The sequence below is a fragment of the Gnatocerus cornutus genome, chromosome 7 (genome assembly GCF_029298725.1).
Source record: "Gnatocerus cornutus isolate USDA-ARS CGAHR chromosome 7, icGnaCorn1.1, whole genome shotgun sequence".
Taxonomy (NCBI): Eukaryota; Metazoa; Arthropoda; class Insecta; order Coleoptera; family Tenebrionidae; genus Gnatocerus; species Gnatocerus cornutus.
The window spans coordinates 475,927-503,578 of NC_142239.1; the positions used below are offsets into that span (position 1 = coordinate 475,927).

The window sequence follows — 27,652 nt, forward strand, 5'->3', positions numbered from 1 at the left end:
AAGGACTAAAAGACCGCATTAGCAGATTCTAAAATGTTGTTATTTTATGACAGACATTGGCATAATTGACTATTTGACCATTGCTGTCTGATGGTCGGTTTTAGTTTTGAGAAGGGGTGTGGGGTAATCTCGATATGCCTAGCATAAAAAACAAAATTAAGAATCAAGTGCTGTGGCGATTTAGCCCTTCTGTGTAGTGAGTACCCTAATTAAACCATAAAAGCACTATTTGGTGCCGCCAACTATTACAGTTTATAGTTCATCCAAGTTAATCTAAGCTATTATAAAATCATATAAATTTATGTTCTACCGCCTACCACAACCGGACAGCTTTGTGGTATTTTGATATTTATGACGAGACAGCTTGACCTGTTTGGACATAGTATTTTCATCGCAGGGTGCAAATTCGGGTAAATAAACCCTCATTACATGCACTTATGGACCTTTTCAAGCTGTCCCATTGTAGTAGACCAGACATTTTTATAAATTTATGGTATAAATCAGACTAATTTGATGATACTATAAGTTTTTTTACTCATTTTTAACCGTTTTCATTTAGAATTAGATCACGACGACCGACTTTCTTGTTTCTCTTTTATACCATTACCATTATTTTATTATTATTATTGTATTTCGTTTTGAATTTAGAATAAACATCTTTATTTGAAAATTTGAGTTTATTTACAGAACTGCAATTTTAATATAACCTTTCATATGTTAACTTAAAATAACCTTTCTGTTACAATCGTTTTAAAAGCTTGTCGTTTCAAGCTCGCACTAAACTTGTGGTTTCAAGCTTGTGTCAAGCTTATGGTTTCAAGCTTGCACAATCAAGCTTAAGAAAGTCGTTTTCAACGTTTATGCAAGAATTCAGCAAGCTTATCGCAAGTATGCTTGGAAACTTACACTTTGATTCGCAAGTTTGAGGAAAGTTTACATCAAGCTTTTTTTGCTTGGTGGGAAGTTGCTGTAGGTACGTTCTTTTTGGGAAAATCTTGTGAGAAATTACTGGATGACAAGTGCGAAGTCAAATAATAAACGTTTTTATAAACTGAATATAGGTAGGTATGCCCCTTTAATTATTCTATTAATTGCTATCATGTTTTGGGCGTGAAAACAACGTTTCTTCTTTTACGACATTGGAAAACGATACGCTATACCACGTGGCTGTTCAGATGTTTCATTTATTTTAATTTTCGACACAACCGTTAAAAATTACCGAAAAGCAGACGACTTATATTTAACTTATAAACTTATAATACTATTAATAAATAACAAGACATTTTATTACTTACCAGCAGCTTTAACAATTAACACCAAACCAACACTGAAACGACTGAAACTGTCAATCATCTGTCAACGCACGCAGAACGCAGCGGAACGGACAAAACTCAATTATCGACCGAAAGAGCGTCGCGCGCCATCCTGGTCTAGATGGCGCTAACCATATTATCGTTTCAAGACCGACTCTATCCGTATAAGAGGCCTGTTCGCTCCCTATTAAAACGGGTTCCCGTCTAGCAAGCCATGGACGTGCGGATTGTGGCGTCACCTATCTGCCGATTCGAAATCTTTGTCCACAGTCTTTGTCTGTCGCCGTTTTTGAAATCGTAACTCTTATTATCGCTGCTTACTGTTTTGAAAGTCTTGTTAGTTAATTTGGTGTTGGTTTTATAATTATTTTGGGTGTTTTCGTTGTTAGTTTGGTCTTTTTGTTGCAAATTAGTTCGTCGTTTTTGTTATTTGTGGGCTTGCTACATTCTCTATTTTGATTAAATTCTTTCTAACAATGGGTAGACGTTGTGCTTTGTGCCGCAGCAATGAGCTACCCCTTTGTGAAATACCCCACGATGCTAGTGTCAGAAGAGAGTGGTTAGATTTCTTCAAAAAGCATTATAGTAAGTACTGTATATAAATAAATGTACACTTTTGTATTTTTTATTGACTTACAGACCCATTCAAAATTGCAGACCACACTGTAATTTGCAAGAAGCATTTCGAAGCGGGATGTTTTCGAAAAACTGCTACCGGGTTTCGTCTGATGAAGGGATCAATCCCGACCAAATTTCTAAGTTTATTTCATTTATATTGTTATTTCTCATTAGTTTTTGAAAGGGTTTAAACAATAGTTAATAAACAATTTTAATATTGATCATTTTTATTAGTGTTCTAGTCCTTCCTGTACCTCCAATCCTGCTGATCCAAGTAATTCCTGTGAAACCAATTTGCCCGCTGTGAAAACTTACGACCATCAGCCCATAGAATCGTCCTCTACTGATATTGCAGGTTTGGAAGAAAAATGTAAAGCCCTTGCTTTGGAATTGAAAAAGGAAAAACGGTCTCATGCTCGGTGTGCTGCAAAACTTGTGAAAACCCAAAATAAATTGGAAAAGCATTCAAAGGCCATTGACGTACTAGATCAACTTAAAAGTGATGTCGATGATGGAGACGAAAAGGTCATATTTCTTTTGGACTTGATCCACAATTACAAGAAAAAATCGCCAAGATGGTCCGAAATGTCTGTTCGTTCGTGCACCGTGTGGAGATACTGTTCCCCAAAGGGATACGACTATTGTCACAAACATTTGGTCAAACTACCGTCCAGAGCTACAATTGATAGGCACCTTGGTCACTTTTCCGGACAAAATGACCTAATAAAAGAACGCTTGTTTGTGGAAGTTGCAAACACCCAGCGCAGCGATTGTGTTCCTTGATTATTGACGACATGTCAATAAAAGAAAAAATGCACTATAGCAGGATGGATGATCGGATTTATGGCCTTGATACTTGTGGTCCGAACATAGTTGGGATAAAACCGAAAATTGCGAACAAACTATTGTGTTACGTTATACAAGGTGTCTCAGCAACGTTCACTATACCATCAGGATATTTTTTTCATTCATGTATGGCTGCTAAGGACTTCCACTCCTTAACCCTACAAGTAGTCAAACTATTAACGGATTGTGGTTTTATCGTTTTAAGAATCGTGACTGATAATCATCCAGGAAATGTAGGACTTTTTAAGAATTTGGGTGGAGGAACATTGCAAAACTGCATTAGCCACCCATTTCTTCCCATGCCTTTATTTTTGTCATTTGACTTCTGTCATGCTATTAAAAATGCTAGAAATCTCTTTCTCGACCATGACATGAATTCGTCAGCAGGTGTTATATCATCGTCATATTTGAAGGGCTTATATGACCTTCAAAAGGGACTGCCTGTAAAGCCCGTTAGATATTTAACCAAAAAACATTTATATCCGTCCAATTTTGAGAAAATGAATGTTCTCCGAGCCATACAAGTATTTTCACCCACCATCGTTGCTGCACTTAAATTGCTAAAAGAAGAAAACTATAAAGATTATGACAACTTTGACGGAACTCTCTTATACATGGAAAATATGTATCATTTTTTTCAAGTCCACAACGTTTCAAACAGGACATATTACATCCATGCCTTAGACAGTAGTATTGCACCCTACGTTGATATCAGCGATGAACGTCTTCACTGGTTAAACGTGGACTTCCAAAATTATGTGGACGATGTTCAGTCCACTTCCGCATGTACAGGGTATCACGGATTAAGCAACGAAACTGCCCATGCATTAAAATTTACAGCTCAAAGCACTTTTCTATGTGTGAACTTTCTTCTGAAGGATGCAGGATTATATTATGTACTACCTCGATGTTTTAGTTCAGACGCTGTAGAAGCAACATTTTCCCACATACGACTGAAAGGTGGATCAAACGATGCTACCGATGCTCGCGCTGCAGAGTATGGTTTGCGGCAAATTTTACGCTGTGGCATTTTAAAATCTTCGACTTCTGCCAATACTGCGAGGGCTGTAAGTGATATAAGCAACAGCCAACTTTCTCGTGTGGGGCCTTCAACAGTTGATGCACATTTAGAAGACATGCTTTTGCCGATTGTACTACGTACCAAAATACAAAATCTAAAAAAAAATTAAATACCTGAAAAAAGTCTATTTTCAACATCTGTTGCATTTCTCACCGGATATGTCATATTCAAACTTCAACAAAAAATTGAGTGTGATGACTGCATTGCTCCTCTTGTTTCAACGACAATTCCAGGACCATTAATGAAATTAATAACTCTCCAGAACCGTAGAGGTCTACTGTATCCTAACGGAAGTTTTTGTGGGACTTGTCAAAAGAATAGCGCAAATAACGCAAGAGGTGTTACCGCATTTAACACATAATAGGACGTGCGGTCAACTGATGAAGATATTGGAACCTCATGTTAAAAAAAATCCATTAATATCTTGCAAGCAACACCAAGACACTATCAGTGCAATGATAATTACAGCAACAGTTAAACCAGTATTAAGTAATATTAGTGTGGAGAAAACAGATTCTGTGAAAAGAAAAATGTTAGATAACAAACCCACTAGTAGGAAAGTTTTAAAAGTTTAATTCATATTTTCTTAGTGTTGTAAAAATAAACGTTCACGTTTTGATTCTTTTACGACTACTTATTCGAAAAACTTTAAATCAAACTCCCAAAATTACAATTTACTTTGGCGTTCCTCGTCTCTATTGAGTTGTGTTAGAGTTGACTCGTGATCTTCTTCCTTCTCTCCTAAACTTACAGGTGAATTTTTCTATTTCGGCAACACCTGTTAATACAAATGTTAAGTTTAATCAAATTTTCCAATTGGTCGTGTTGCTTTTCATCTCATTTATTAGAAACTCTCTTATCACAGGACACTTCGTCCTCATTACCCACCTTAACCACCGGGGTCAATGTTGATTGATTCCCTTCACTTGTCAGTTCGCACTTGGTGTCGCTCCCACCTTTTCCACATGCACTTGTCTTTCCAAGAAACAACACAATTTACGCAAAAAAGTTCACCATCTAATGTTAGTTGATCCAAGCCAACATCCTCTGTATATAACTAAAAGTCCACCTCGCATGCCTTTTAATCTGAATTGAACATCCGTTTTTGCGATTATCTGGATCACAGCTTCCAAAATTATCTTTGTGAGTCTCTGCTCAAAGCTGTATTACTTCGTTCTCTTCCTTTCTCTCTAAATTTATTTTTTCTAAAAAGAATTTTCTTGTAACGATACTTGCTGTTCAGCTACTCACACAACTGTTACATTCACCTGACTACCAACACTTGAGGATGAGATTCACCGCTTCTGGAAAACGTGTCGATCAACCCCATTCTCAATTTTCTCGAATCTATTTATCTTGTACCAGTAACCGTTTTGTCATGCTCATTAAGTGTATGTAGATGATGAGATTTGCCTTTTCAGATCCAAACGAAATGCTTCACATGGGGCATGGAACTCGCCAGCACTCGCCAGTACACTTATTAAAACGTTGTTGAAACACTGAAGTGATCTTTGACTACCTTATATCCCTTCATCGGGGTAATATCAACTTACCAACACGACTAGTAAATGCTTCTCGACTTGACATTTCAGTTCTAAAATTGAAAATTCGCACTCTTCAAGAACGACGCAGTCATCGGTGCTCATCCTGCCTAAGTTAACCACGACAGCCGTGATCAGCACCGTTTTACTATTGTTTTCGCACTTGCTTTGTCGACGTTATTTCGTGCGATGTGCGCTCCCCGTAACAATCTTGTCCATTTTCACTCGATGGGGGCTATGTCCTTTTCTGGCGGCAGCTGCTATGGCATCCCCACTTGGGAAAGAAACTTGAGGGTATGCTATAATACCCGACGATTGCTGAGCGTTTCCTCAACAGTCTCGCTTTGTGGAAAACTTGAATTACATCCCACTTCTGAATAGGTTATGTTTATATTCGAAGATTTTTATTCAATTCCAAAACTTACAAATCAATACTAATTACCTAACTTTCAAAACAATCCTCTTCCTTCCACTCCATTAAGTAGTTTAGAATAATCCAATATGTGCGCCCTAAATCTTCTACAGCTTTTGCACAGGCTGTTTTGTGTACGTCAACACCGTGAGTGGCTGTCTGACATGTCCCACGGTGAATCGAGTATATACGGTGGCCGCATCTCTCTAGCCGAACAGAATGATGACGTCACAGTCGCCCTGTAGAGAGCGGTTGCATGAACATTTTACGATTATTTCAATTAAATTTCGCAGAAATAATGTTTAAACTTTTATTAACATATCAGAAAATTATACAGCGATTCTTTTCACTTTAGGGAAAAGCATTTTCTAACCATTTCTTAGCTATAATTTAGCAGAAATATTATTTTAACAGTAGACTATAAAATGTTACTTCTGGACCACGGCATTTGGCGTCTTAAAAATCACGGCAAAATCCTACAAATTTAACTGTTTGCCTAAAAGCAAACAACCAAAAAAGGGCTAAAACCCTTTAAAAAGGATTAATTTTTATGCACCCCAAAAGTACCCAAATATCTGTAGACCACCAAAAATTGGGCACATGAAAAAACCGTTAAAATCTCCCAAAATAATGCAAAATCATCTCAAGAGCACTCTGAAAAACTTTCCAAATCCGTTGTTTTTAGACATTCCAAATGGCTTTGTATTTCTGGACCAGACCAATTGGCGCATGCAAAAAAAGTAAAAACATTACCAAATCAAAGAGGTATATTTGGCGCCTTACAAAACAAGGCAGGATCCTAAAAATTTATGTTTTCCCAAAAGTTAACAACCGAAAAAGACATAAAATCCTTCAAAAATCATAGTTTTTAATGTGAGCAAAAAATACTCTAAAGTTTCTTTTCTTGTAAATCAATAGCCCATCAGAAATTGGACATATGAGAAAACTGTTGTAAATCATCCAAAATCAAACCTAATTATGTTAAAAGCACCCAAAAAAAACCTTACCAGAATTCCTTGTTTTGAGTCACCCCAAAATGTATTTACTTCTAGACCAATACATTGGCGCATGCGAAAAATTCACCGGTCGGAATGGCGACTGGTAAAAATATTAGACAAATAAGAGCTCTTGTTTTTAAATACCTCAAAATAGATGAACCAAGTATTACGCTTCCCATCTACGATTATGCACATTGTTAATATTAGTTAATAAAAATCTGCCATCTAGCAGAGAAAAAGAGAATAGTCTTCCTGTCTGCGACTCACAGATCGTTAAACCTAGCTTAATTGTCTATGCTGTGACTAAACATAAGGCCCTTTAAATTTTTTTGGAATTTTTTGATTCGTTTTGAAATTCAGGCGAACCCTTCATGAGCGTCCACACAGTGGACTAGTGCGTAGCATGCGGAGCGAATTTTATTTTACAACTAGAATATATTCTATCGCTATGAAAAAGATTTTGCGCTTTATCAAGATTTGAACACGCAACAAATGAGCGCACATGTTTAAAGTGCGACGCTTAAACTTCTGGGCTAACACGGTTCTGTTTTATCAGCACGCCTATAATGGATTTTATACAAACGGTTTCGGATTGAATGTATTACGTTTATGCTAATTTTCTTATTAATTAAAAAAATTAATTTTTTTCTGTACTTTGCATTATCACATTATTCAACTTATTTACCTACGTATCGTAAGTTTTGGATATCAGAAGGGGAAGTAAGAAAAATTTTAAAAGAGAATTTAGGTTGTTTTTGTTATATCACAATTAAATTTTGTTACAATATAGGTAGTATAGTATAAAAAGTTAGAGACAAAATTTTAAACCACGGCCATTTAAACATTCACATTTCATGTGCATCAAAAGTTCAGTCTGCTCTGGATTGCCACTTTCCAGCCATTTCAAAATTTCGCTTACACTTTCGGAAAGATTCTTTCAAATCCGCCAAAGTTTTACAGCATTCCTTCACAAACATCTTTATGCTGTCTCAAGATTTCAACAAACATCCACAACTATTTTGAGAATTGATGTGAATTCAAATTGGAGCAAACGAAATAAGAATATTTCTGTATATTTGGCGTGACACTTTTAATTATGTATTATTATAATAAGAGAAATAACTGATAAATAAAATAATTGACTCGTTCTTTGAAATTTGTCAGATTTGTGACATCTGAAAACTCTCATAGGTATGATATTGCGCATCTACGGAGTGGGCAGTGACGTCACTCGGAGAGTAGACTGAGTTGTTAGGTCACATGTAAGGCACGAATTTGTCTTATTGGAATCTGTATTTATCCTGTTTCCAGCTTTTAACGATTTTCAAATTTTCTGCATTATATCTTTAAGTTAATTTGTTAATAAAATAACATTAATAATTAATTCTGAAATGCGTTGTTCTATATTTAGTTGCAATAGTGGCAGTGTGACGAGATAATTGTGGGTGATTTCGTGTTGTCGGTCTGATTCTTTTAATGTACAAAATGCCAGAATATGTCCAAAACATTTCTGTGCAGAGGACTATGAAAAAAACTTAAAATACGAACTGTTAAATTATTTACCAAAGGGAAGAAAATTAAAAGACGAAGCTGTTCTTTATTTTTTCTCAAAGGAAAATCACGCAAACCTTCAACAGCACAGGGAAGAAAGAGCGTGCAAAAAAGATCAAGCCAAATTTGTGAAAAACATAATTGAAGCGGAGTACGTCGGTAACTCCTCGCTAATAATTTTCTTACATTACTTTAATTTCTTTTCATTTATGCAAAATATGAGGCCCTTATTTGTCGTAATTAATCAAACAATTCTTCTATGGTTGTATTCTTTATTGTTTTTTCTGTTTACTTTAATCAAATTTTTATAGGGAACTTAAGATCGACCATAACACGACGGTAACGTTTGTTAACAATGTGCCTTTAACTTCAAAATTAACACTTTTACTTAATAAGGAAAATCTTTTTTTTTTAGAAATCATTTTTGTGTTTGCATGTTTTGGCGTGTTGTCAAATAATCAGATAAACTTTACTTTTTATTTCGATAGCGTGAACAGACTTCGAAAATAACTTGACAGCAAACGTAGATTTACTTAAAAGCGAAAATGACAAACTTAAGAAAATATTTTAGAATTAAAAAACTAAATTCAGTTTTAAAAGAAAGAAGAGATAAGATAAAAAGGAAAAAGACATTTGTGAAAATTATTAATTAATTTTGAATTAAGTTTGTTTTGTAGCTTCTGATTTATTTTTTCTGACTTGATAAAACTTTTTTCATATTTAATTTATTGATTTTTTATGATCTTTGAAATGAGGGTAAAGAAGTACAGCATGGCTTACCAATTTCTGCAGATTAAAAGGAGTATGACATGTTATGTTGACAATTTTAATTTGAAATTTTTTTCGCATTATGCTTTCGAGGAGATGCAAAAAATACCATAATTAATCCAAAACCAAAATATTTTTTTTCTACATACTGAAAATCACACCCCTGATTAGTTCTTTTGAATGATTTTGATTCTGACGAATGCTTAATAAAATATTACCTCATTTCAACAGAATATTCACAAGCGACAATTATTTGTTTAAACTGCCTTTATTCAGCCTTACAATGAAAAACGAATTTTGAATTGTTCTTTAATTAAATCGAGGTTGCGTTAAACATTGTTTTTAATAATATTATTTAATCACACGAATATAACGCTTTTATTCCTGCTTTTAAGCACCGTACAATGGCAATTCTTACAACTGCTACTCTCCGAGTGACGTCACTGCGCGAGCTGGACGCGTTCGGGTTGCCTGAGTATCATATCTTAGAAATCTTTATATCATGGAAAACTCTAACCTTAAAAATGGCATGGTTACACTAGGAAAACAGTGGAACTAAAACGTTGGTTTCACAGTCGAAAAGTTACTAAAGTCACGTGAGTTAGTTCCGTATAATGAAAATACATACATATATCTACATATTACATGCATGTTTCATAGTGTCATAGTTACTAATCAACAAACGACAGGGTTCTTGCCTAGTTACTTACTACTATGGGAGTGGAAAAAATAAATTATTATTACACCAAAGTAACGACACGAACGTAAAATTAGTTTGTTTGCTTTATAATTATATAATTTGTTTTTGTAACACAACTACTAACTAAAATTGATTTTCTTATTTTGTGATGTTAAAAAGGTACAGATTTTCTTATCTTACTTTGTTGTAATTAAGAGAATTGTTTATATTTAGTTATAATTTTCATTGAACATATAAATAATAATAGTTTGGTTTTTTTTCAACTTATTTTCTTACCATATCAAATATTATGTACCAACTAACATAAAGTCGTAAGTCCCGGTTTAATGAAATATTAAAAAATACTCAAGTAGAAATGTATAATTTAATCAAAGATTAAGGGCAAAAAAAAATGAGATTATTTTCCATTACAATTTACAGATTCTCAAACTACCTTAAAATCAGCGAAATGCACATAAAATAAAACAGGGTACATAACTAACAGAGAGAATGATTTTAACATTCATAGCTATCCTCTACAATTGTTTCTATGTTTGGTTCATCTTGCAGTGTTTTTTTCTCAAAATTTTCTAAATACCTGATGCTAACTTTACGATCATCAGAGAGATGAAGACCAATTAAAATTTTCTTTAAACCCTTTCTTTCATTTCCTTCAAGTTCAAATGCTTCATAGTATTTTTTCCGTAGACACTGTTTTAGGGCCTTCTTTGCAGAATCTTGTTTATGCCGCTTTAGTTCAATTATAATTACTGCACATTTTGAAATAATAATTAAATCAAGCTCGGGTGAGCAATCCAACTTCCCACAACTAGAAATTAACATCCAAAGGTCACAGTGAAAGTGAAAATGAGCTTTTGGTAATTCTCGGTCGGTATACAAATTTTCCACAGATTTTTTAAACGCAACATATTTCATAGGTTCATGCTTCTCTCCACTTCCTAAAGACTTTAATGCATTCACAAATGACTCTTGTTGTTCTACAGTAAACAGGTTAGTTTTAAATTTTACCAAAGCCTCCTGAAGTTTGTCTGTAAATACTTGTTTCAATTCTAGATTCGGAATTTGTAATGTCCAATTCCCATCATTCTTGTCAATAACGTTAAAGTACCCACATTGTGTGAGAAACTGAAGAGCTAAGTCTACCTGCACTAGTTCGATACAATTCAAAATTGATTCACGTAATGATTTCAGATTATAAATATCGTTCAACTCTATAGTTGTTGCTATGATGGAAATTTTCTCATTGTCTCTAACGGCAGGAAACACCTTCTCCCGCATTTTTTCGAATTTAAATAGTTGGCAGATATATTTGGTTCCAACCGATTCAATCCAATAACTTTTTCGTACGAGATTCGGTAAATAATTGGTAATAGACACAGGATTAGAAATAGTTGTATCTTTGTCTCCCACTACAGTGTAATTGTTGTACCAAAGAGTAATTTCATCAAGAGCTTTTTCTCTTTGACTTCCTTCTTTGACACAGTTGTTAACTAAAGCGTTTACTTCTTCTCTGGTAAATCCAAAGAATTTATAATAATCATAATCCTTGTCCAAGAATGTTCTACGTTGCACATTGTTAGCTCCTAATGACATCGTACCGCCTGATGCAGTGACAGAAAAAATTATTACTCGTTGAACAAATTGTGCTGATATCTCATCTTTACATAAAAGACGCATTAGTTCTCGTATGAAAAACATAATCTGTCGGTCTGATGAGTTTTCACTAAATAACATATTCATAAAAGGTGCGTCGAACTCGTCAATCAATATAATAATTTTCTTATGGGTTTGTTTTGTTTGATAGTGGACCGACAAAACCTCGATCAAATATTTAAAAGCCACCATTATGTATTGTTCTGCTGTGTTACGATCCATTGCCTCTTTCCAATGATCATCATCATCGGCATATTTCAAATAGCACAAGAAAGGTTCAATATCCAATTCTCCCATATCGTTACTTGACCAGCTGAATTTTTCACCATCTTTATGAATTAAACATGTTTTATATTTTCTAAACAGCTTCATTATCATATTTCTAAGACTCTCCAAAAAGTCGCTATATGACGTTACTGATAATTGTGCAAAATCAAGAAAAATTACTGGATGCTGTCCGCAATGCTTGCGAAAAAATCTTTTACTTCCACAACCATGATTCTCTATGCATTCTTCAGTACATTTGTAAATTCTGAGATCCTGGAAAAGTTTATATTTCTCCAACTTTTGTTGTTCACTGCTGACAATTTCAAAAAACTTCTCCAGCATTTTGCAAGCCATAGTCTTGCCAAATCTGGGCGGTGCAGTGAGAAGTATTCTATGTGCATCCTTCATAACGCATTTAATAAACATAGACTTGTCCACAAAAGTCGATGTCCAACGAAGAACTTCAAAAACCAAGTCAGGATCCTGAAAAGACATAACAAATTGTAATTTCCATGAATTCCTATTTGAACATAAAACAAATTGTACATTTGTTCGAAGCAAGTTACTTACGTCTTCACTTTCATTTGAGCCTCCGGAAGTGTCCAAAGATGTTACATCATCCATTAAATTTAATCCAAGTAATTCCTATAACAAAAGTGTAATACAATGTTACCGTGTGATACAATAATATGTCTGGTCTTACTTGGTCTGAATAGACAGGTTTACTTTCGACTTTTTTGCGCTTTGATGAGGATGAGGAGCCCTCCATCAGATGTACCTGAAAAAAAATTTATATTCAACGAATTTTTTTATCTGTAATCTGTATGAGTAAAAAAATATTAACAAAGTTCCGTTCAAAATGATTTAAAAAGATTCAAAATAAATTTTTTACAATAAATAAAAAAATGACCAATACTAAAGAGAACAAAATTGTAGCAGAATATTATACACCATTAAAAACAAGACAACCATCTGAACTCCAACAATTTAAAAACAGTTACAAATCTTTTACCCAAGATAAAAAAATAAATATACCAAAGAATATCAATGAAGTAACTCAAATGAGAAATCGTAATTTTGCCATTGAATATCTCAATTCGACTGTAAATAAAAAACTAACAAAGACAGAATTTTGCAAATCTAAAAATATTTCTAGAAATTCCCTAAATATGGGACTAAATTCAGTTGGAATTAAGATTGCATGTAAAACGAGAACAAATGAGAACAAACGGGAACAATCCGGGACAAAAGAGAACAAATCGGAACAATTAGGAACAAAAGAGAAAAAATAAAATAAAAAATAAAAAAATATTCGATAATGTAGAACATAAAGCAGGTAGTCGTAAAAATATAAGTTTAGATGAAGAAGCACATAAATTAATTAGTAAATCTTTAGAAACTTTTCAATCATAAATGGACAAACTAGTTTCATACATTCCCAACGATGAGAAAGAAAAATGGAAAAAAGATTTAAAACCTATTATTACTGAAATAGACAGATTAGAAAATGGAGCAAAAATAGTCGGTTTCAAACAAGAAGTAGTAGATAAATATATTGCAAGAGCTAACAGCTAATTTATTCCTTGAACAATTAATTATGACAGACTGTGAACTAGAATCCGCTAATAATAAAATCGATGAATTGGAATATAAATTAGACAACTACAATAATTATGATCCTAAGAAATTAGCAGAATTAAGAAACAAAACAGTAGTAATACCATCAAACATCGATGATGTAAAGAAAAGAACTCTCAAAATATTTGAAAGACATACTAAAAATATGAGAGCAATAAATGAAAAAACTCAAAAATTGTAAATTAAATGGAAAGTACTGTATTCAAGAATTTAAATATATTCAATGAAGAATATCCAAAATTCAGAAAAAAGTCTTATTCAACCAAGTTAATAAATTAAAAATTATTATTTTTATTCTTGCGTTTATTATCGTAATTGTTATTATTGTTTTCTTAATTTATTACTTCAACGCTAATAAAAAATAGTTCAACAGTGTCCATGAACGTACCTATGATGATACTAATACGTGTCCATAAGCTAATGTATCTGTAGAATTAGGTAAAAGATATCTTTTATCATCTTTCCAACTTAGAGACTTTTTCTTTACTTCTTCAGTAAAAATATCATGTTTATGACTCCTAATCACTCTCTGTCTATGGAAGTATTCAGTTTGATTGAATAAGCAATTTTTGTAATCTTCAAAACTTATTTCTTTCTTCAATACTGCTTTCTTGATACCTTTTAATTTTTTTGAAACACACGTTTCAGTTCTGTAACTGTACATTTTTGACCTTAAACCTATGTATTCTAATATCTTAATACCATTCAATTCATCTTTGAATTTCCCTATTACTTTCTTATTTTTATCAGAATATAATGGATGGTCCTTTGGATAATCAGATGTATCAAAATAGTCGGGTTTGTTTTTCATAAATTCATAGAAATCAGCCATTTTAATCTCATATATGAAACTGTCGGTATCTCCATAAAGAAGTTTTATTTTTTCATTAAATTCTTTTTTAATTACATTGTAATGGAAGTTATACATTAATAATTTCGATAAATCTAATACGGCTTGCCCAATGTAAATTGGTTTATTAAACAATACTTTGGTTTTATAATTGTGAACTGCTGCCAGGTGTTTGCTAAATATAGTTCTGTGTTTAAAATTAGGTTTGTTTATCGCTTTTTGTAATTTTTCTTCATCACAATATAATTTAATATTTTGTTGGTTTCTAACAGATTGCATAGACTTACCATATGGTGCATTAACCATTAGTTTCCAGAAATCTTTTTCAAAATCATTTTTCGCCTTCTGTCTTTGTTAAGTATTAAATTTTACATATGGTGCTATGAAATTTGACTGAGTAAATTTTATACCTCTGTGAACCTTTGTTATTCTAATACCTAAACTTTTGTAAAGTTTTAATGTTTTGTAATGAATTATATAATTTTTCTTATCATAGAAATGACAAAGTAGTTTTTCTACTTTTCCGCCCGGGGGAATTCTATTTTCCGGAGCCAAAGGCAAGTCATTGAATTTGTTATGAATAGCCAAGTCTACAGGGAATGCTAAATCAACTTCTAAAACATAACCGGTATCACTATCTGATAACAGTATACCATCAACATTTTTAATTTCATCACAAGTCAACCATTTAAAGTTTTTTTCTGGTAATCTCTGAGATAAAGCCCATCCATATAGATTATTAGCATCTATATAGATAATCTGAGTATTTTCATCTGCCTGCGAATACCTGTTACTACACTGTGAAATACCTCCTCTAATTCCGTTTTCAAAAAACAAATACATTTCATAATCAGTTAATAATTCCAACTTCACTGAAGTATATTTGAGCATACAGTCCCAAGCTAACCCCGGAGTTGTATAATACCAAACAGGATCCAGTCCATAACTCTTTTCTAAACATAAATCTCTAAAATTTTCAAATACATCAGTTAATAGCAAAACATCTAGTTTTAAGTATAAATCATGCCATTCACCCAAGTTTTCAATTTTAAAATATTTCCATACTTTCACTGCATGTTTGAATTCTTCTTGAGAAATTCCTTCTTTTGTGAGCGAAGAATAAAATTTATCTATTGATGGAAGTTTTGTTTCAGAAAATTCCTTTTCTAATTATCTTGCTTTTTTCTTTCCTAAATAACACATCTAATTCATGATTTGAAAAGTATTTAATTATTTCTCTCAACTGACTTGATTCCAGATTAGATGACAAATTGTCTAGGCTACTTGCTAAAAATCTAAATGAATCGATAAATCTCAGTTCGATATATCCATTATCATCCATTCTTAAAATTTTACTGAAAGAAATATATTTCTCTTCGTTATTAGGTATTAATTTCAATTGACTTTTATCTTCTCCTAGATTTTTTATAAACAAATGACAATCGTAAGCGCTTAAATTATGAAACAAAATTGGAATAAACAATGGTTGTCTATATTTCAAATTGCATTTTCTACAAGCAGCTCCTCTATATTTTCCAGTGTAGTGATCATGATCTCTTACTTTTGGGTTTTCTATAGAAAAAAGATAACAAATTTTTGTTTTTTTATATTCTTCTAGTTCGATATCTTTTATGGGTTTATTTTCTTTTAATAACTAGTATATTGTTCTGGCATATTCAGTTATTCTTTTTATAAAACATTTATCACTTTCCTCTCCTCTGTAAATTTCCAATGGGTTACCAATATTATTATAAGCACTCTTAATGTATAATCCATAACCACAGGGAATATGAAATTGTGTTTTATGAGTATATGATGATTCAGGATTTGGTTCGCATGTATGAATAGGTTTCAGAATAGATTCAAAATCAGAATAAATTACATTCTTTGAATATTTTTAAATTTTAATATATTATCTTGTTAAGGACTATGAGTCATGGGGTTGTCCCATCCCCCTCTTTCGGGGATGACTGGTCCACCACCCACCCTGAACCAAGAGTTCTGGTGTAACGAGTCAGTACCAAAACATCAGTTGGTAAATTCGCTTCTCTTAAAATTCACCATCATCACATCACTGGAAGGCCTTACAAACCTTCCAGTTAAATCATTAAACATATTGCGACACTCTGTATATATTCTGTAAATACATTATTTACTGGTCCTTCGGCTGCTTTATTTTCCTGAACTCGAACATTTTGGTCCTTCGAGCCGGATAGGAAACCTGTGCAATATCGTGAGTGTCGTAAACATCATCATCACCGACTTGAAGAAGTCGGGAAAGCATCTTGTGCGTTCTTCTTATCATCGAAGTGGCAACATCATCCACCTTGATCATCTCCAGGACATATCGGACCAAAGAAGGGTCATCATAAAAGGTAGAGTTGCATGCTTCCTCTATTCTGACTACTATAAAGTATACATTTCTGACGAGGTCAAAATTCAAATAACAAAATGTCATTGTCACAACAAGACGCGAATAAATTTCAATGGATAATCAACACTTTGCACTCCCATTACGAATTTGTAGTTGACGGGTCGAATGAAGATAAGTTTGGTGAGGCAAAACGTCGCCTACAAAATGTCGAGCAGTTGCTGAAAGACTTCACCGAGTTTGTAGGTCGCTTAGGCGGTGATTCAATCAAACTTCCAGACGAATCGGGAGATAGTAACGAGGCGATCTACAGCTTCCAGACCATACAAAGTCATTTCTTCACGACATTGGGGCTCTTTGAAAACGTAATGTTAAATCACGGCCGATCTAAGCAAAAATCTAACGATTGTGCATCGGGCACAATGCAACATCTAAAATTGCCAACCATTGATCTTCCGCGATTTAATGGAAATTTCGGAGAATGGGCGTCGTTTATCGATACATTCGAAAGCTTAATCGGGTCCAACGATACGATAAGCGATATTCAAAAATTACACTATCTAAAGTCGTGTTTAGACGATGAGGCGAAAACTTCACTGGACGCGTTGAAGACGACCGGAGAGAATTACGCGGTCGCCATCAAGTTATTAAAAACGCGTTTCGAAAACCGTCGCTTAACGATTAATAAACACATAAAGACCATCTTCGACATCCCCGCAGTTTCCAAAAACGATCACACATCACTCCGTTCACTTCTGAATGCGTTAAGCATCAATTTAAGCGGTCTCAAAACCCTAAATCGGCCTGTTGGCCAATGGGGTGATTTACTTGTATATATAATATCATCAAAATTAGATTATTTTTCTAACGCTTCGTGGGAGGAATCCTTGCTGCCGGACGAAATTCCGACTTACGATAAATTAATCGCGTTTTTGGAGAAACGCTGCCAAACGCTGCAATCGATGCAGTTGAACAAAATCTCATCCGCGGTCGAGACGAAAAAACCATCTTTTCACGCAAAATTTATGAAACCGGCACAACCCAAACATAAAATTTTCCACATGTCTCCAAAAAAGACTTCGTGTTTTTTCTGCAACGGCGAGCACAACATCTTCAAGTGCGAAAAGTTCATTTCTTTAAGTCCCAAGGAGCGTATAAATAAAATTAAATCGCAAAACCGTTGTATCAACTGCTTCTGCAAAAATCATAGTGTCAAGGATTGTTGGTCATCGCATTGCAAAAAGTGCGACAAAAAACACCACACCATGTTGCATATCGAGGACACATCATCAAATATCATAACTTCTTCGGAATCAGAACCAGGTCCGTCGATGTGCAACATGGCGCTGAGTTCAAACGTTCTGTTGTCAACTGCGACAATAGTGACAAAATCCGCGAACGGTACGACGAAAGAGATTCGCGCACTATTAGACATCGGTAGTCAATCGCATCTTATAACGGAGTCTTTGTCTCGGGAATTAGGACTCCAAACGCACAAATTGAACATGTGCATCAAAGGAATAAATGGAATTTCTAAAATTCACAAATATGTAAATCTCTCGTTCCAAAGTCGCACTTCCCGGTACGCGACAACTGTAAAGTGCTTGGTAATTCCCGAGATAACCGGATTAGTCCCGACAAAGAACTTCAATCTGCAGTGTTTGAATATTCCCAAGCATATCCAATTAGCCGACGGGGCGCCTCATCTAGCTACCCCGGTAGACGTTTTATTGGGGGCTGAACTGTTTCTAAACCTACTCATTTCGGGTAAAATCCAACTGGGGAAAAACCAGCCGGTACTTCAAAACACAGTCTTGGGATGGATATTAGGGGGTACCATAAACCAAAACAATGAGGGCTTCACATCCTGTCTAAACATTCGTATCGACAATGCATTGTCTAGATTTTGGGAATTAGAAAATGTGGCTTCAGGTTCAAACGAAGCAATCATTGCGAGTCATCCGTGTGAAGATCATTTTTACAAAACTACCCATCGAGCACCAAATGGGCAATTTGTAGTCCGGTTACCCTTTACTGAAAATCCTCCAAATTTGGGCAATTCCCGCGAAATCGCCGAAAAACGGTTTTTAACGGTCGAAAAAAGACGTCTACGGAACCCAAACATAAACGAGTCCTATATCAATTTCATGAAAGAGTACGATCCACCAAACGATACTGAAATATCAGAGGCTGATATAGAAGCGAAACGCAAAGTTCCTTATGTCGCGGTAGTGCAAAACCACCAAACCGATTTTTTCCTCTTGCGGAGTCGTTCGACATTTCAAAAGCTTAGAACAACAATGGCCTGCTGGCTAAGAGTTTTAAAAAACTTAAAGCTTCGAGCGACGAATCAGCCCGAAATTCGCGGTAGTTTAACAAAAGCGGAGTTGGCAGAAGCCACCATTCGAATCATACGATTACTCCAGCAGGAATCGTTTTCCGAAGAACTTCGTCTTTTAAAAGACAAAGCACCAATAAAAAATTCGCGTATTTGCGCTCTGAACCCATTTCTTGACGATCAAAATCTAATCAGGGTGGGGGGTCGTATATCGAAAGCAGCGGTAACATACGATCGCAAACACCCCATCTTATTGCCGAAACACTTCGTCACGGAGCTAATAATCAAAGATGCTCACACAAACCAATTGCATGCAGGACAAATGGGCACTTTGGCATACATACGCGAAAGATACTGGCCCATTTCCGGCCGCGATCAAGTCCGCAAGGTAATCCACAGATGTGTCCCTTGTTTTAGGGCTAAGCCCACGTCTTACTCACAACTTATGGGCGACTTACCAGAACTAAGAGTAAAAGCTGCGCGGCCGTTTTTGAATGTGGGAATTGACTTTGGCGGTCCATTTTTCATCAAAGAAGCTCGCGGTCGGGGAAAAAGACTCGTCAAGTCGTACCTTGCATTATTTGTTTGCTTAACGACCAAAGCTGTGCACATCGAACTCGTCGGAGATTTGACCACTGAATCATTTCTAAACGCCATGAAACGTGTTATTTCACGACGCGGTAACATCGAAAGCGTTATCAGCGATAACGCTACAAATTTTGTAGGCGCCGCGCGCGAGCTTCACAAACTTGTCAGCAATCCGTCGGTTCAATCAAAATTAATGGAAAAGGGTATAAGCTGGAAATTTATTCCTCCACGGTCTCCTCATTTTGCTGGGCTCGCAGAAGCCGGCATCAAATCGGCTAAATCCCATTTGAAGAAAGTTATAGGTCAAAATCATTTGACCTACGAGGAAATGTATACTTTGTTGACCAGGATAGAGGCAGTTCTGAACTCGCGCCCTTTGACTGCTTTGACCAATGACGTCAACGACCTGGAGGCGCTGACTCCCGGACATTTCCTAATCGGCCAGGCCATGACAGCCCCAGTGGAACAGGATCATCTCGCCGTTCCTAGCAACCGCCTCTCCCGTTGGCAATTGGTGGAGGCATGTCGGCAACACTTTTGGAAGCGGTGGTCCAGGGAGTACCTGTCCACACTTCAAGGCAGAGCCAAATGGAACAAAACGTCGACAAAGTTACCGGCAATAGGGACCCTCGTCCTCCTGAAGGAAGATAACATAGCCGCCCTCCAGTGGCGGCTTGGAAGAATCATCGCTCTTCATCCCGGTGCCGACAACCTGGTGCGTGTTGCGACCATAAAGTGCGCGAGTGGCGTTTTTAAACGCGGAATAGTTAATCTTTGCCCTCTTCCGCTAAGTGACACTGAATAGTGCATGTGTAAATATCGGTATTTAACATTTTTGCGCCTGTACATAAATTTATAGTTTAATTTTCGTTCTTCTTAATTGTTTAGATGTAAGTTTATTTGTATGTATGTATATATTTTTCTTAATTGTGTCCATCTTTCAGTTTGTGTAGTTTACCTATCAAGGCTCTTAAAACCTACTCAGCGGTTTCAAGGCGGGGGGTTATGTTAAGGACTATGAGTCATGGGGTTGTCCCATCCCCCTCTTTCGGGGATGACTGGTCCACCACCCACCCTGAACCAAGAGTTCTGGTGTAACGAGTCAGTACCAAAACATCAGTTGGTAAATTCGCTTCTCTTAAAATTCACCATCATCACATCACTGGAAGGCCTTACAAACCTTCCAGTTAAATCATTAAACATATTGCGACACTCTGTATATATTCTGTAAATACATTATTTACTGGTCCTTCGGCTGCTTTATTTTCCTGAGCTCGAACAATCTTCAGGCATGTTCGGAACACATGGTTCATTACTAAAGCACACATTTTGATGTTTCTTTAAAGCATCTTCAGTTCTAGCGGAGTAGTTTAAACATCTTCTACAGAAATGTTTTTTGTTTCTATTTACTTCCAACTGATCATTCAACAATCGACTCAAATTCTTGATCCAACAATAATGATTTTTGTCTTTATTTCCAAAGTATAGTAAGTCGATATTCATTTCATATATTTGCTTATTATTATGATACAAAGGATAAAATATTTGTTCTTCGTAACTAAACACGGTAACATTAATTTTATTATGTGATTCAAATTTAGGTATGTCCTGGATTTTGACAGGAATTTAATTCATTTATATATTCCGGCTTATTATAATGATTCAGTCTATCTACGTGTTCTTTTGCTTGATGTAAACATGATATTACGCTGTACATAAAGCATTTATTATCGTTGTTTTTAACATTAACGCAAGCTTTTTTATCTTTAATCCACTTGGGTAATTCTACATATGAATTTCCGCTTAACGGTGTATATTTGTTTATATTAATGCGCAAATAATTTATATTTTTCAAAGTCCATCCAGATCCCTTATCTTGCAATTCATCACATCTTGATATAAATAAATCCTTTTGTTCATCCCAATATTCCTCCAGATCATCTTGTTCTCTTAGTATAACATTTGGTAACTGAAATTTATGTATCATTATAAAGTCTTCATTTTCCAGTTTCATAAACTCGCATTCCATCTCTAAATTGATTTTAATATTTTTATGGAGATTTAAAGCATTTATAACTACTTTAATAGCCTTTTCTTTTATCATATCCATATATGTTTCTATATCTATACCTTCTTCTAGATTATTATGCTGATAGGTTAATAATCTTCCTTTAAAAGCAACCTGAACTAAAATAAAATCTGGCTCTGGATTATGTCTTGCTTTATGCAACTGCATTCGACTTTCCTTAATATATTTTCCACATTCATCACACTTGATCTTTTTTACTCTTTCTTTTTTCGGTTTAGAAAATATGCCATCATTAAACGGAAATATTTCCAAGCTCTTTTTGTTTTCTCTTGTTATTTTTAATTGCTCTTCAGCATGAATAATCTCGTTTGCCAATTCTGCCTTATTGAATCTTTTAATGTATCTTATACCTAAAGATTTTGCCATATTACGTAATTCAAGCAAACGACGACTATTCAAATCATGTTTTAATTTATGCAAATGTATTCGAGTTTCCTCGATATATGTTCCACATATATCACATTTGATCTTCTTTACTCTATTTTTTTTTGGTTTAGCAAATATATCGTCATCAAACTGAAATGTTTTTAGGTTCTTTTTGTTTTCTTTCTCTTTATGTAGCTGCATTCGGGTGCTTTTGATATATTTTCCACATGTGTCACACTCGATTTTCTTAACTCTCTTTTCCTTTGGTTTAGCAAATAAATCATCATCAAATGAAAATATTTCTGAATTCGCTTCGCTCATTATTTTGTTTTCGTTTTTTATTTTCTCATGTAATTGCTCTTCAGCTTTAATAATAGCTTTAATCAAGTCTGCTTTATTATATTTTCTAATATATTTGATGTCTAATGATTTTGCAATATTAAACAGATCAGATAAACGTAGATTACTCAAGTTCCTTCGTTCCATTTATTATAGAAAAAAATCTAACAAACAATTCTGTTTTTATATGCCTTTTAAAATTAGTTCTAGTGTAATATCTACCACAAACACATTACAAACGAGTAGAATTAACTGCTTTTTTACATTGTTTACATGTTTTTTCATATTTATTTCTATAGTTATAAAAATCACCTGGACATTTTGGTTCTAAACAAACCGAGCAACGACTAGTCATTTATTAGAAAATTTATTCATCAAAGACTTCAAGATTAGGAAAGTGTATTTTAAGAAAACCTAATTTTGCCAAGTTTAACATATTGTTTTCATACATTTTAAATTGATTATGCATATTTTTAAATACTAATCGTTCAAAGTCATTATTTGGTTTGCTTCTCATATCGTTAAACTTTTTTTGAAACAGTTGCCATGCTTCTTGGTCATCGTTATGTAAGCGATTCATTTAATTTATTACATTTTTTTTCACAAGAAATTATCCATAAACAGTAAGTGCTAAAACACACTGTCCCTGTTTAGGTAAAATTGTGAGAAGCCTCGAGATTCAAAAAATATGTGTTATATATGGAGGTGATCAATTTAATGTTTATTTAATTAATTGTCGAAAAAAATAATACTTGTAATCAAAGCGATCTAGTGCAATATACGAGGCCTACGTATTATAAAAGTCTACATAAAATGAATGAAAAGCTAGATATCAACCTAGGTTCAAGGGAAAAGACAGCAATTATTTTAGAACATAATAATATAAATAAAGCTATTAGAAATAATTATAAACAAAATATAGAAAAAATCAGGATTATTTTCTTTAATTTTATAATCCAAGAAAGAAGAAGCAAAAAAAGTGTCCATCAGAAGTATTTCCCCCAATAAGAAAGCATGACAAATATAAAAATTTGAATTGGAGCATTTGAAAAACCATAATTTAAAACTGAGAGATTTATTATTATACATGGGATTGGTATATGAAGCGTAGTAATTATTTTGAAACAGCTATAACACAGGAAGACAAATATAATCACTCAGTAATCAGTGTTGCCAACCGTGGGAATTTTTTTGGCTTATTTAGCTGAATTTCATACAAAATATATTCGTTTAAAGATGATTTTCAATAAAAAAGTCCCACGGTTGGCAACACTGTCAGTAATTTAAAATAAATTAAATGATTGACATTAATAATACTATTATTTGTTGTAATATTGGGTTACACGAGAGAGATAAAGGACGAGATTTTAAGAATTTTTCAAAAGATAACGAAATTACATATGAAGAAATAGAGTAGATGGAATGAATGAATATATACAAAATGATTAAAAATTTTAAAGAATTAATAATGATGTTGAATAACAATAAGGCAAAAAAGGTTATGAAATATTATTTTAATTAAAAGAGTTGGTAGATAAATAGGAAAATTACGGTAACGAATATAATCTTTTAAAGCAATATAAAATTAATCCTAATCCATTAAACCAGTTTGAGTTTATAAATACAAATAACTAGTCCTATAAAATTAATTTGAGTACGTGGTTTACCGATCTATGGTTTCCGTTATTCAAAAGAAAAATATAATAATACCAAATGATCTTTTATGCTTTATACAATATGGAATTTCAGTGGAGGATAGCTATCTCCCACTGAATTTACACGATATTAAGAAAGATTTAAAGAAAATTTTAGGAAATTATAAAATACAATACCAAATAATAAATTATGATAATATTAAAAATGAATTATCATATTATAAAAAAAATAATAACAAAAGATATTATATAGGTTTCACCAAATAATTTAAAAAAAACAATAAGGATTTTATTGGGTGTTCGTAATTTTAAATCCCTAATTATATAAAAATTATTAAATACAAATACAAAAACAGCTCTAGAAATTAGAGAATACTATAATATTACTTTGGAAGAAATATTTTATTCATATTTGGAATACACTAAAGACTTTTATTTAAATACAGGGCTAGTCACGAGAAGATTACTTCTGAAAATTATATTTCCGCAACCCAAAATACAAATACCCTGAACTACTAGATACTGCCAGAATTAGAAATAAAATGCTGAATCCACGATTGCTTTGGGGTCATTTGGGGTGGTCAATGTCACTTTGACATTATTTATTTTAATTTCGTCTTTATTCTTAATTCCGTTCCTTTAGAGCCCCATTAGTTCGAAGTACCTTTATTAATCTGTCCTATACCGAAGCTGTAAGTGCTCGACCAATAATTTTTCTCCTTAACACGCATGGTATGTTAGGTTGAGTTGAGAAACCCGTCACAAAGTCTTATTCAAATGATGAGAAAACTGACATGATTCTCATCTACGGAGAATGCCAAATAATGCTGTAGCTGCTGCGGACCTTTATCGTAAAGATATCCACATCGAAACTGAACTGGGTTGTCTATGGACACTCACGTAACCTCTTTTTCCGTAATTGTCAAAGTGAGACTGTCAAAGCCTAAGCAATCGTGGATTCAGCATTTCATTTCTGATTCGGGTTGTATCAAGTGACTCAAGAAATTAGTATTTTGGGTTGCGAAAAAATCATTTTCAGAAGTAATCTTCTCGTGACTAGCCCTGTATATAGAAAAATCACTCCATAAAGAGAATCAGATAAAGCAAATTGAAATTAAGATAATCTGAAATTAAGAGAGATTGTCATGTTTTTTAGTCCGCATAAATCTAAGTGTGGGAAAGACATGTTTTCATGATAATTTAATCGATGATGACAACGTAAACAGATAACTCATCTTTTGATAACAAAAATTTTTGGACTGCAGATGTAAGGATCATTTTTAATGTATTTTGACACGCTGAATTCAAATCTGTGCTCAGTTTTTCTCCATCAAGTCTAGATTTTGAAATAGCATATGATTGTTGACCCCTCGTGATTGGTCGCGGGTCTCTGTCAAACTGAAAATATATGAAAATTCTTGGATGTAACCCACAAAACATGAAAACTTACAAAAGCTTTCAAAAAGCTTGATATTCACTTGACAAAATAACTTAAATTTGAAAGTTTAAAATAAACTTACAATATACTTTGATGTGTAAGTTTCCATCTACACTTAATAGCAACGTTGCGATAAGCTGCCTTACGAAACTTTAGATTAACTTGTTTTGGTAAGTTTATAGTAAGCTTACAGAAAGTTGATGTGGTAAGTACAAATGAAAATGGGCGCATGTGCGTGTACCAATTCAGAGAAGAAACCAAGAATTATAGAAAAAGTGTCATTCGTTCTTGAAGCTAACTATTTATAAGTAGTTCTAACCGCGAGTTCAAGATGGCTATGATGGATTGGTTCAACCATTCGAGAACGAGGTTGAAGCGGGCTGGCGAAAATCTCGTAAGGGCAGTTGCCGGACCAATTAGTGATTTTTTAGCATAATTCACTACACAAAAGGACTAAAAGACCGCATTAGCAGATTCTAAAATGTTGTTATTTTATGACAGACATTGGCATAATTGACTATTTGACCATTGCTGTCTGATGGTCGGTTTTAGTTTTGAGAAGGGGTGTGGGGTAATCTCGATATGCCTAGCATAAAAAACAAAATTAAGAATCAAGTGCTGTGGCGATTTAGCCCTTCTGTGTAGTGAGTACCCTAATTAAACCATAAAAGCACTATTTGGTGCCGCCAACTATTACAGTTTATAGTTCATCCAAGTTAATCTAAGCTATTATAAAATCATATAAATTTATGTTCTACCGCCTACCACAACCGGACAGCTTTGTGGTATTTTGATATTTATGACGAGACAGCTTGACCTGTTTGGACATAGTATTTTCATCGCAGGGTGCAAATTCGGGTAAATAAACCCTCATTACATGCACTTATGGACCTTTTCAAGCTGTCCCATTGTAGTAGACCAGACATTTTTATAAATTTATGGTATAAATCAGACTAATTTGATGATACTATAAGTTTTTTTACTCATTTTTAACCGTTTTCATTTAGAATTAGATCACGACGACCGACTTTCTTGTTTCTCTTTTATACCATTACCATTATTTTATTATTATTATTGTATTTCGTTTTGAATTTAGAATAAACATCTTTATTTGAAAATTTGAGTTTATTTACAGAACTGCAATTTTAATATAACCTTTCATATGTTAACTTAAAATAACCTTTCTGTTACAATCGTTTTAAAAGCTTGTCGTTTCAAGCTCGCACTAAACTTGTGGTTTCAAGCTTGTGTCAAGCTTATGGTTTCAAGCTTGCACAATCAAGCTTAAGAAAGTCGTTTTCAACGTTTATGCAAGAATTCAGCAAGCTTATCGCAAGTATGCTTGGAAACTTACACTTTGATTCGCAAGTTTGAGGAAAGTTTACATCAAGCTTTTTTTGCTTGGTGGGAAGTTGCTGTAGGTACGTTCTTTTTGGGAAAATCTTGTGAGAAATTACTGGATGACAAGTGCGAAGTCAAATAATAAACGTTTTTATAAACTGAATATAGGTAGGTATGCCCCTTTAATTATTCTATTAATTGCTATCATGTTTTGGGCGTGAAAACAACGTTTCTTCTTTTACGACATTGGAAAACGATACGCTATACCACGTGGCTGTTCAGATGTTTCATTTATTTTAATTTTCGACACAACCGTTAAAAATTACCGAAAAGCAGACGACTTATATTTAACTTATAAACTTATAATACTATTAATAAATAACAAGACATTTTATTACTTACCAGCAGCTTTAACAATTAACACCAAACCAACACTGAAACGACTGAAACTGTCAATCATCTGTCAACGCACGCAGAACGCAGCGGAACGGACAAAACTCAATTATCGACCGAAAGAGCGTCGCGCGCCATCCTGGTCTAGATGGCGCTAACCATATTATCGTTTCAAGACCGACTCTATCCGTATAAGAGGCCTGTTCGCTCCCTATTAAAACGGGTTCCCGTCTAGCAAGCCATGGACGTGCGGATTGTGGCGTCACCTATCTGCCGATTCGAAATCTTTGTCCACAGTCTTTGTCTGTCGCCGTTTTTGAAATCGTAACTCTTATTATCGCTGCTTACTGTTTTGAAAGTCTTGTTAGTTAATTTGGTGTTGGTTTTATAATTATTTTGGGTGTTTTCGTTGTTAGTTTGGTCTTTTTGTTGCAAATTAGTTCGTCGTTTTTGTTATTTGTGGGCTTGCTACATTCTCTATTTTGATTAAATTCTTTC

The 27,652-nt window shown here is 34.1% G+C and overlaps 2 protein-coding genes, 1 long non-coding RNA gene and 1 pseudogene across 3 annotated transcripts; 2 read left to right on the forward strand and 2 right to left on the reverse strand.

The window, feature by feature from the left end:
- The first annotated feature begins 634 nt into the window (after positions 1 to 634).
- On the forward strand, positions 635 to 2,152 carry LOC148170558 (uncharacterized). Its single transcript, XR_015770374.1, has 2 exons — positions 635 to 1,898; positions 1,953 to 2,152. It is a non-coding gene; the product is annotated as an uncharacterized LOC148170558 (long non-coding RNA).
- An 8,021-nt stretch (positions 2,153 to 10,173) lies between these two features.
- Positions 10,174 to 12,532, reverse strand: LOC148170559 (uncharacterized). The gene is made up of 2 exons (XM_088041474.1): positions 12,452 to 12,532; positions 10,174 to 12,393 (listed from the first exon to the last, which is right to left on the reverse strand). Exons 1-2 carry the CDS (start codon positions 12,515 to 12,517, stop codon positions 10,324 to 10,326), a joined length of 2,136 nt encoding a protein of 711 aa, XP_087897600.1. The 5' UTR covers positions 12,518 to 12,532; the 3' UTR covers positions 10,174 to 10,323.
- A 4,155-nt stretch (positions 12,533 to 16,687) lies between these two features.
- Positions 16,688 to 20,338, forward strand: LOC148170560 (uncharacterized). Its single transcript, XM_088041335.1, has one exon. The coding sequence runs from the start codon at positions 16,688 to 16,690 to the stop codon at positions 20,336 to 20,338; it is 3,651 nt and encodes a 1,216-aa protein (XP_087897461.1).
- Positions 20,339 to 20,468: 130 nt separating this feature from the next.
- Positions 20,469 to 24,022, reverse strand: LOC148170561 (uncharacterized; annotated as a pseudogene).
- Positions 24,023 to 27,652: the final 3,630 nt, after the last annotated feature.

What these genes read in the sequence shown, in the direction of transcription:
- LOC148170559 (XM_088041474.1), bottom strand. Translation starts at nt 12,517, where the DNA reads ATGGAGGGCTCCTCATCCTCATCAAAGCGCAAAAAAGTCGAAAGTAAA. An exon ending in AACCTGTCTATTCAGACCAA is followed by an intron (nt 12,394 to 12,451) that starts GTAAGACCAGAC and finishes CTTTTGTTATAG; the next exon opens with GAATTACTTGGATTAAATTT.
- LOC148170560 (XM_088041335.1), top strand. Translation starts at nt 16,688, where the DNA reads ATGTCATTGTCACAACAAGACGCGAATAAATTTCAATGGATAATCAAC.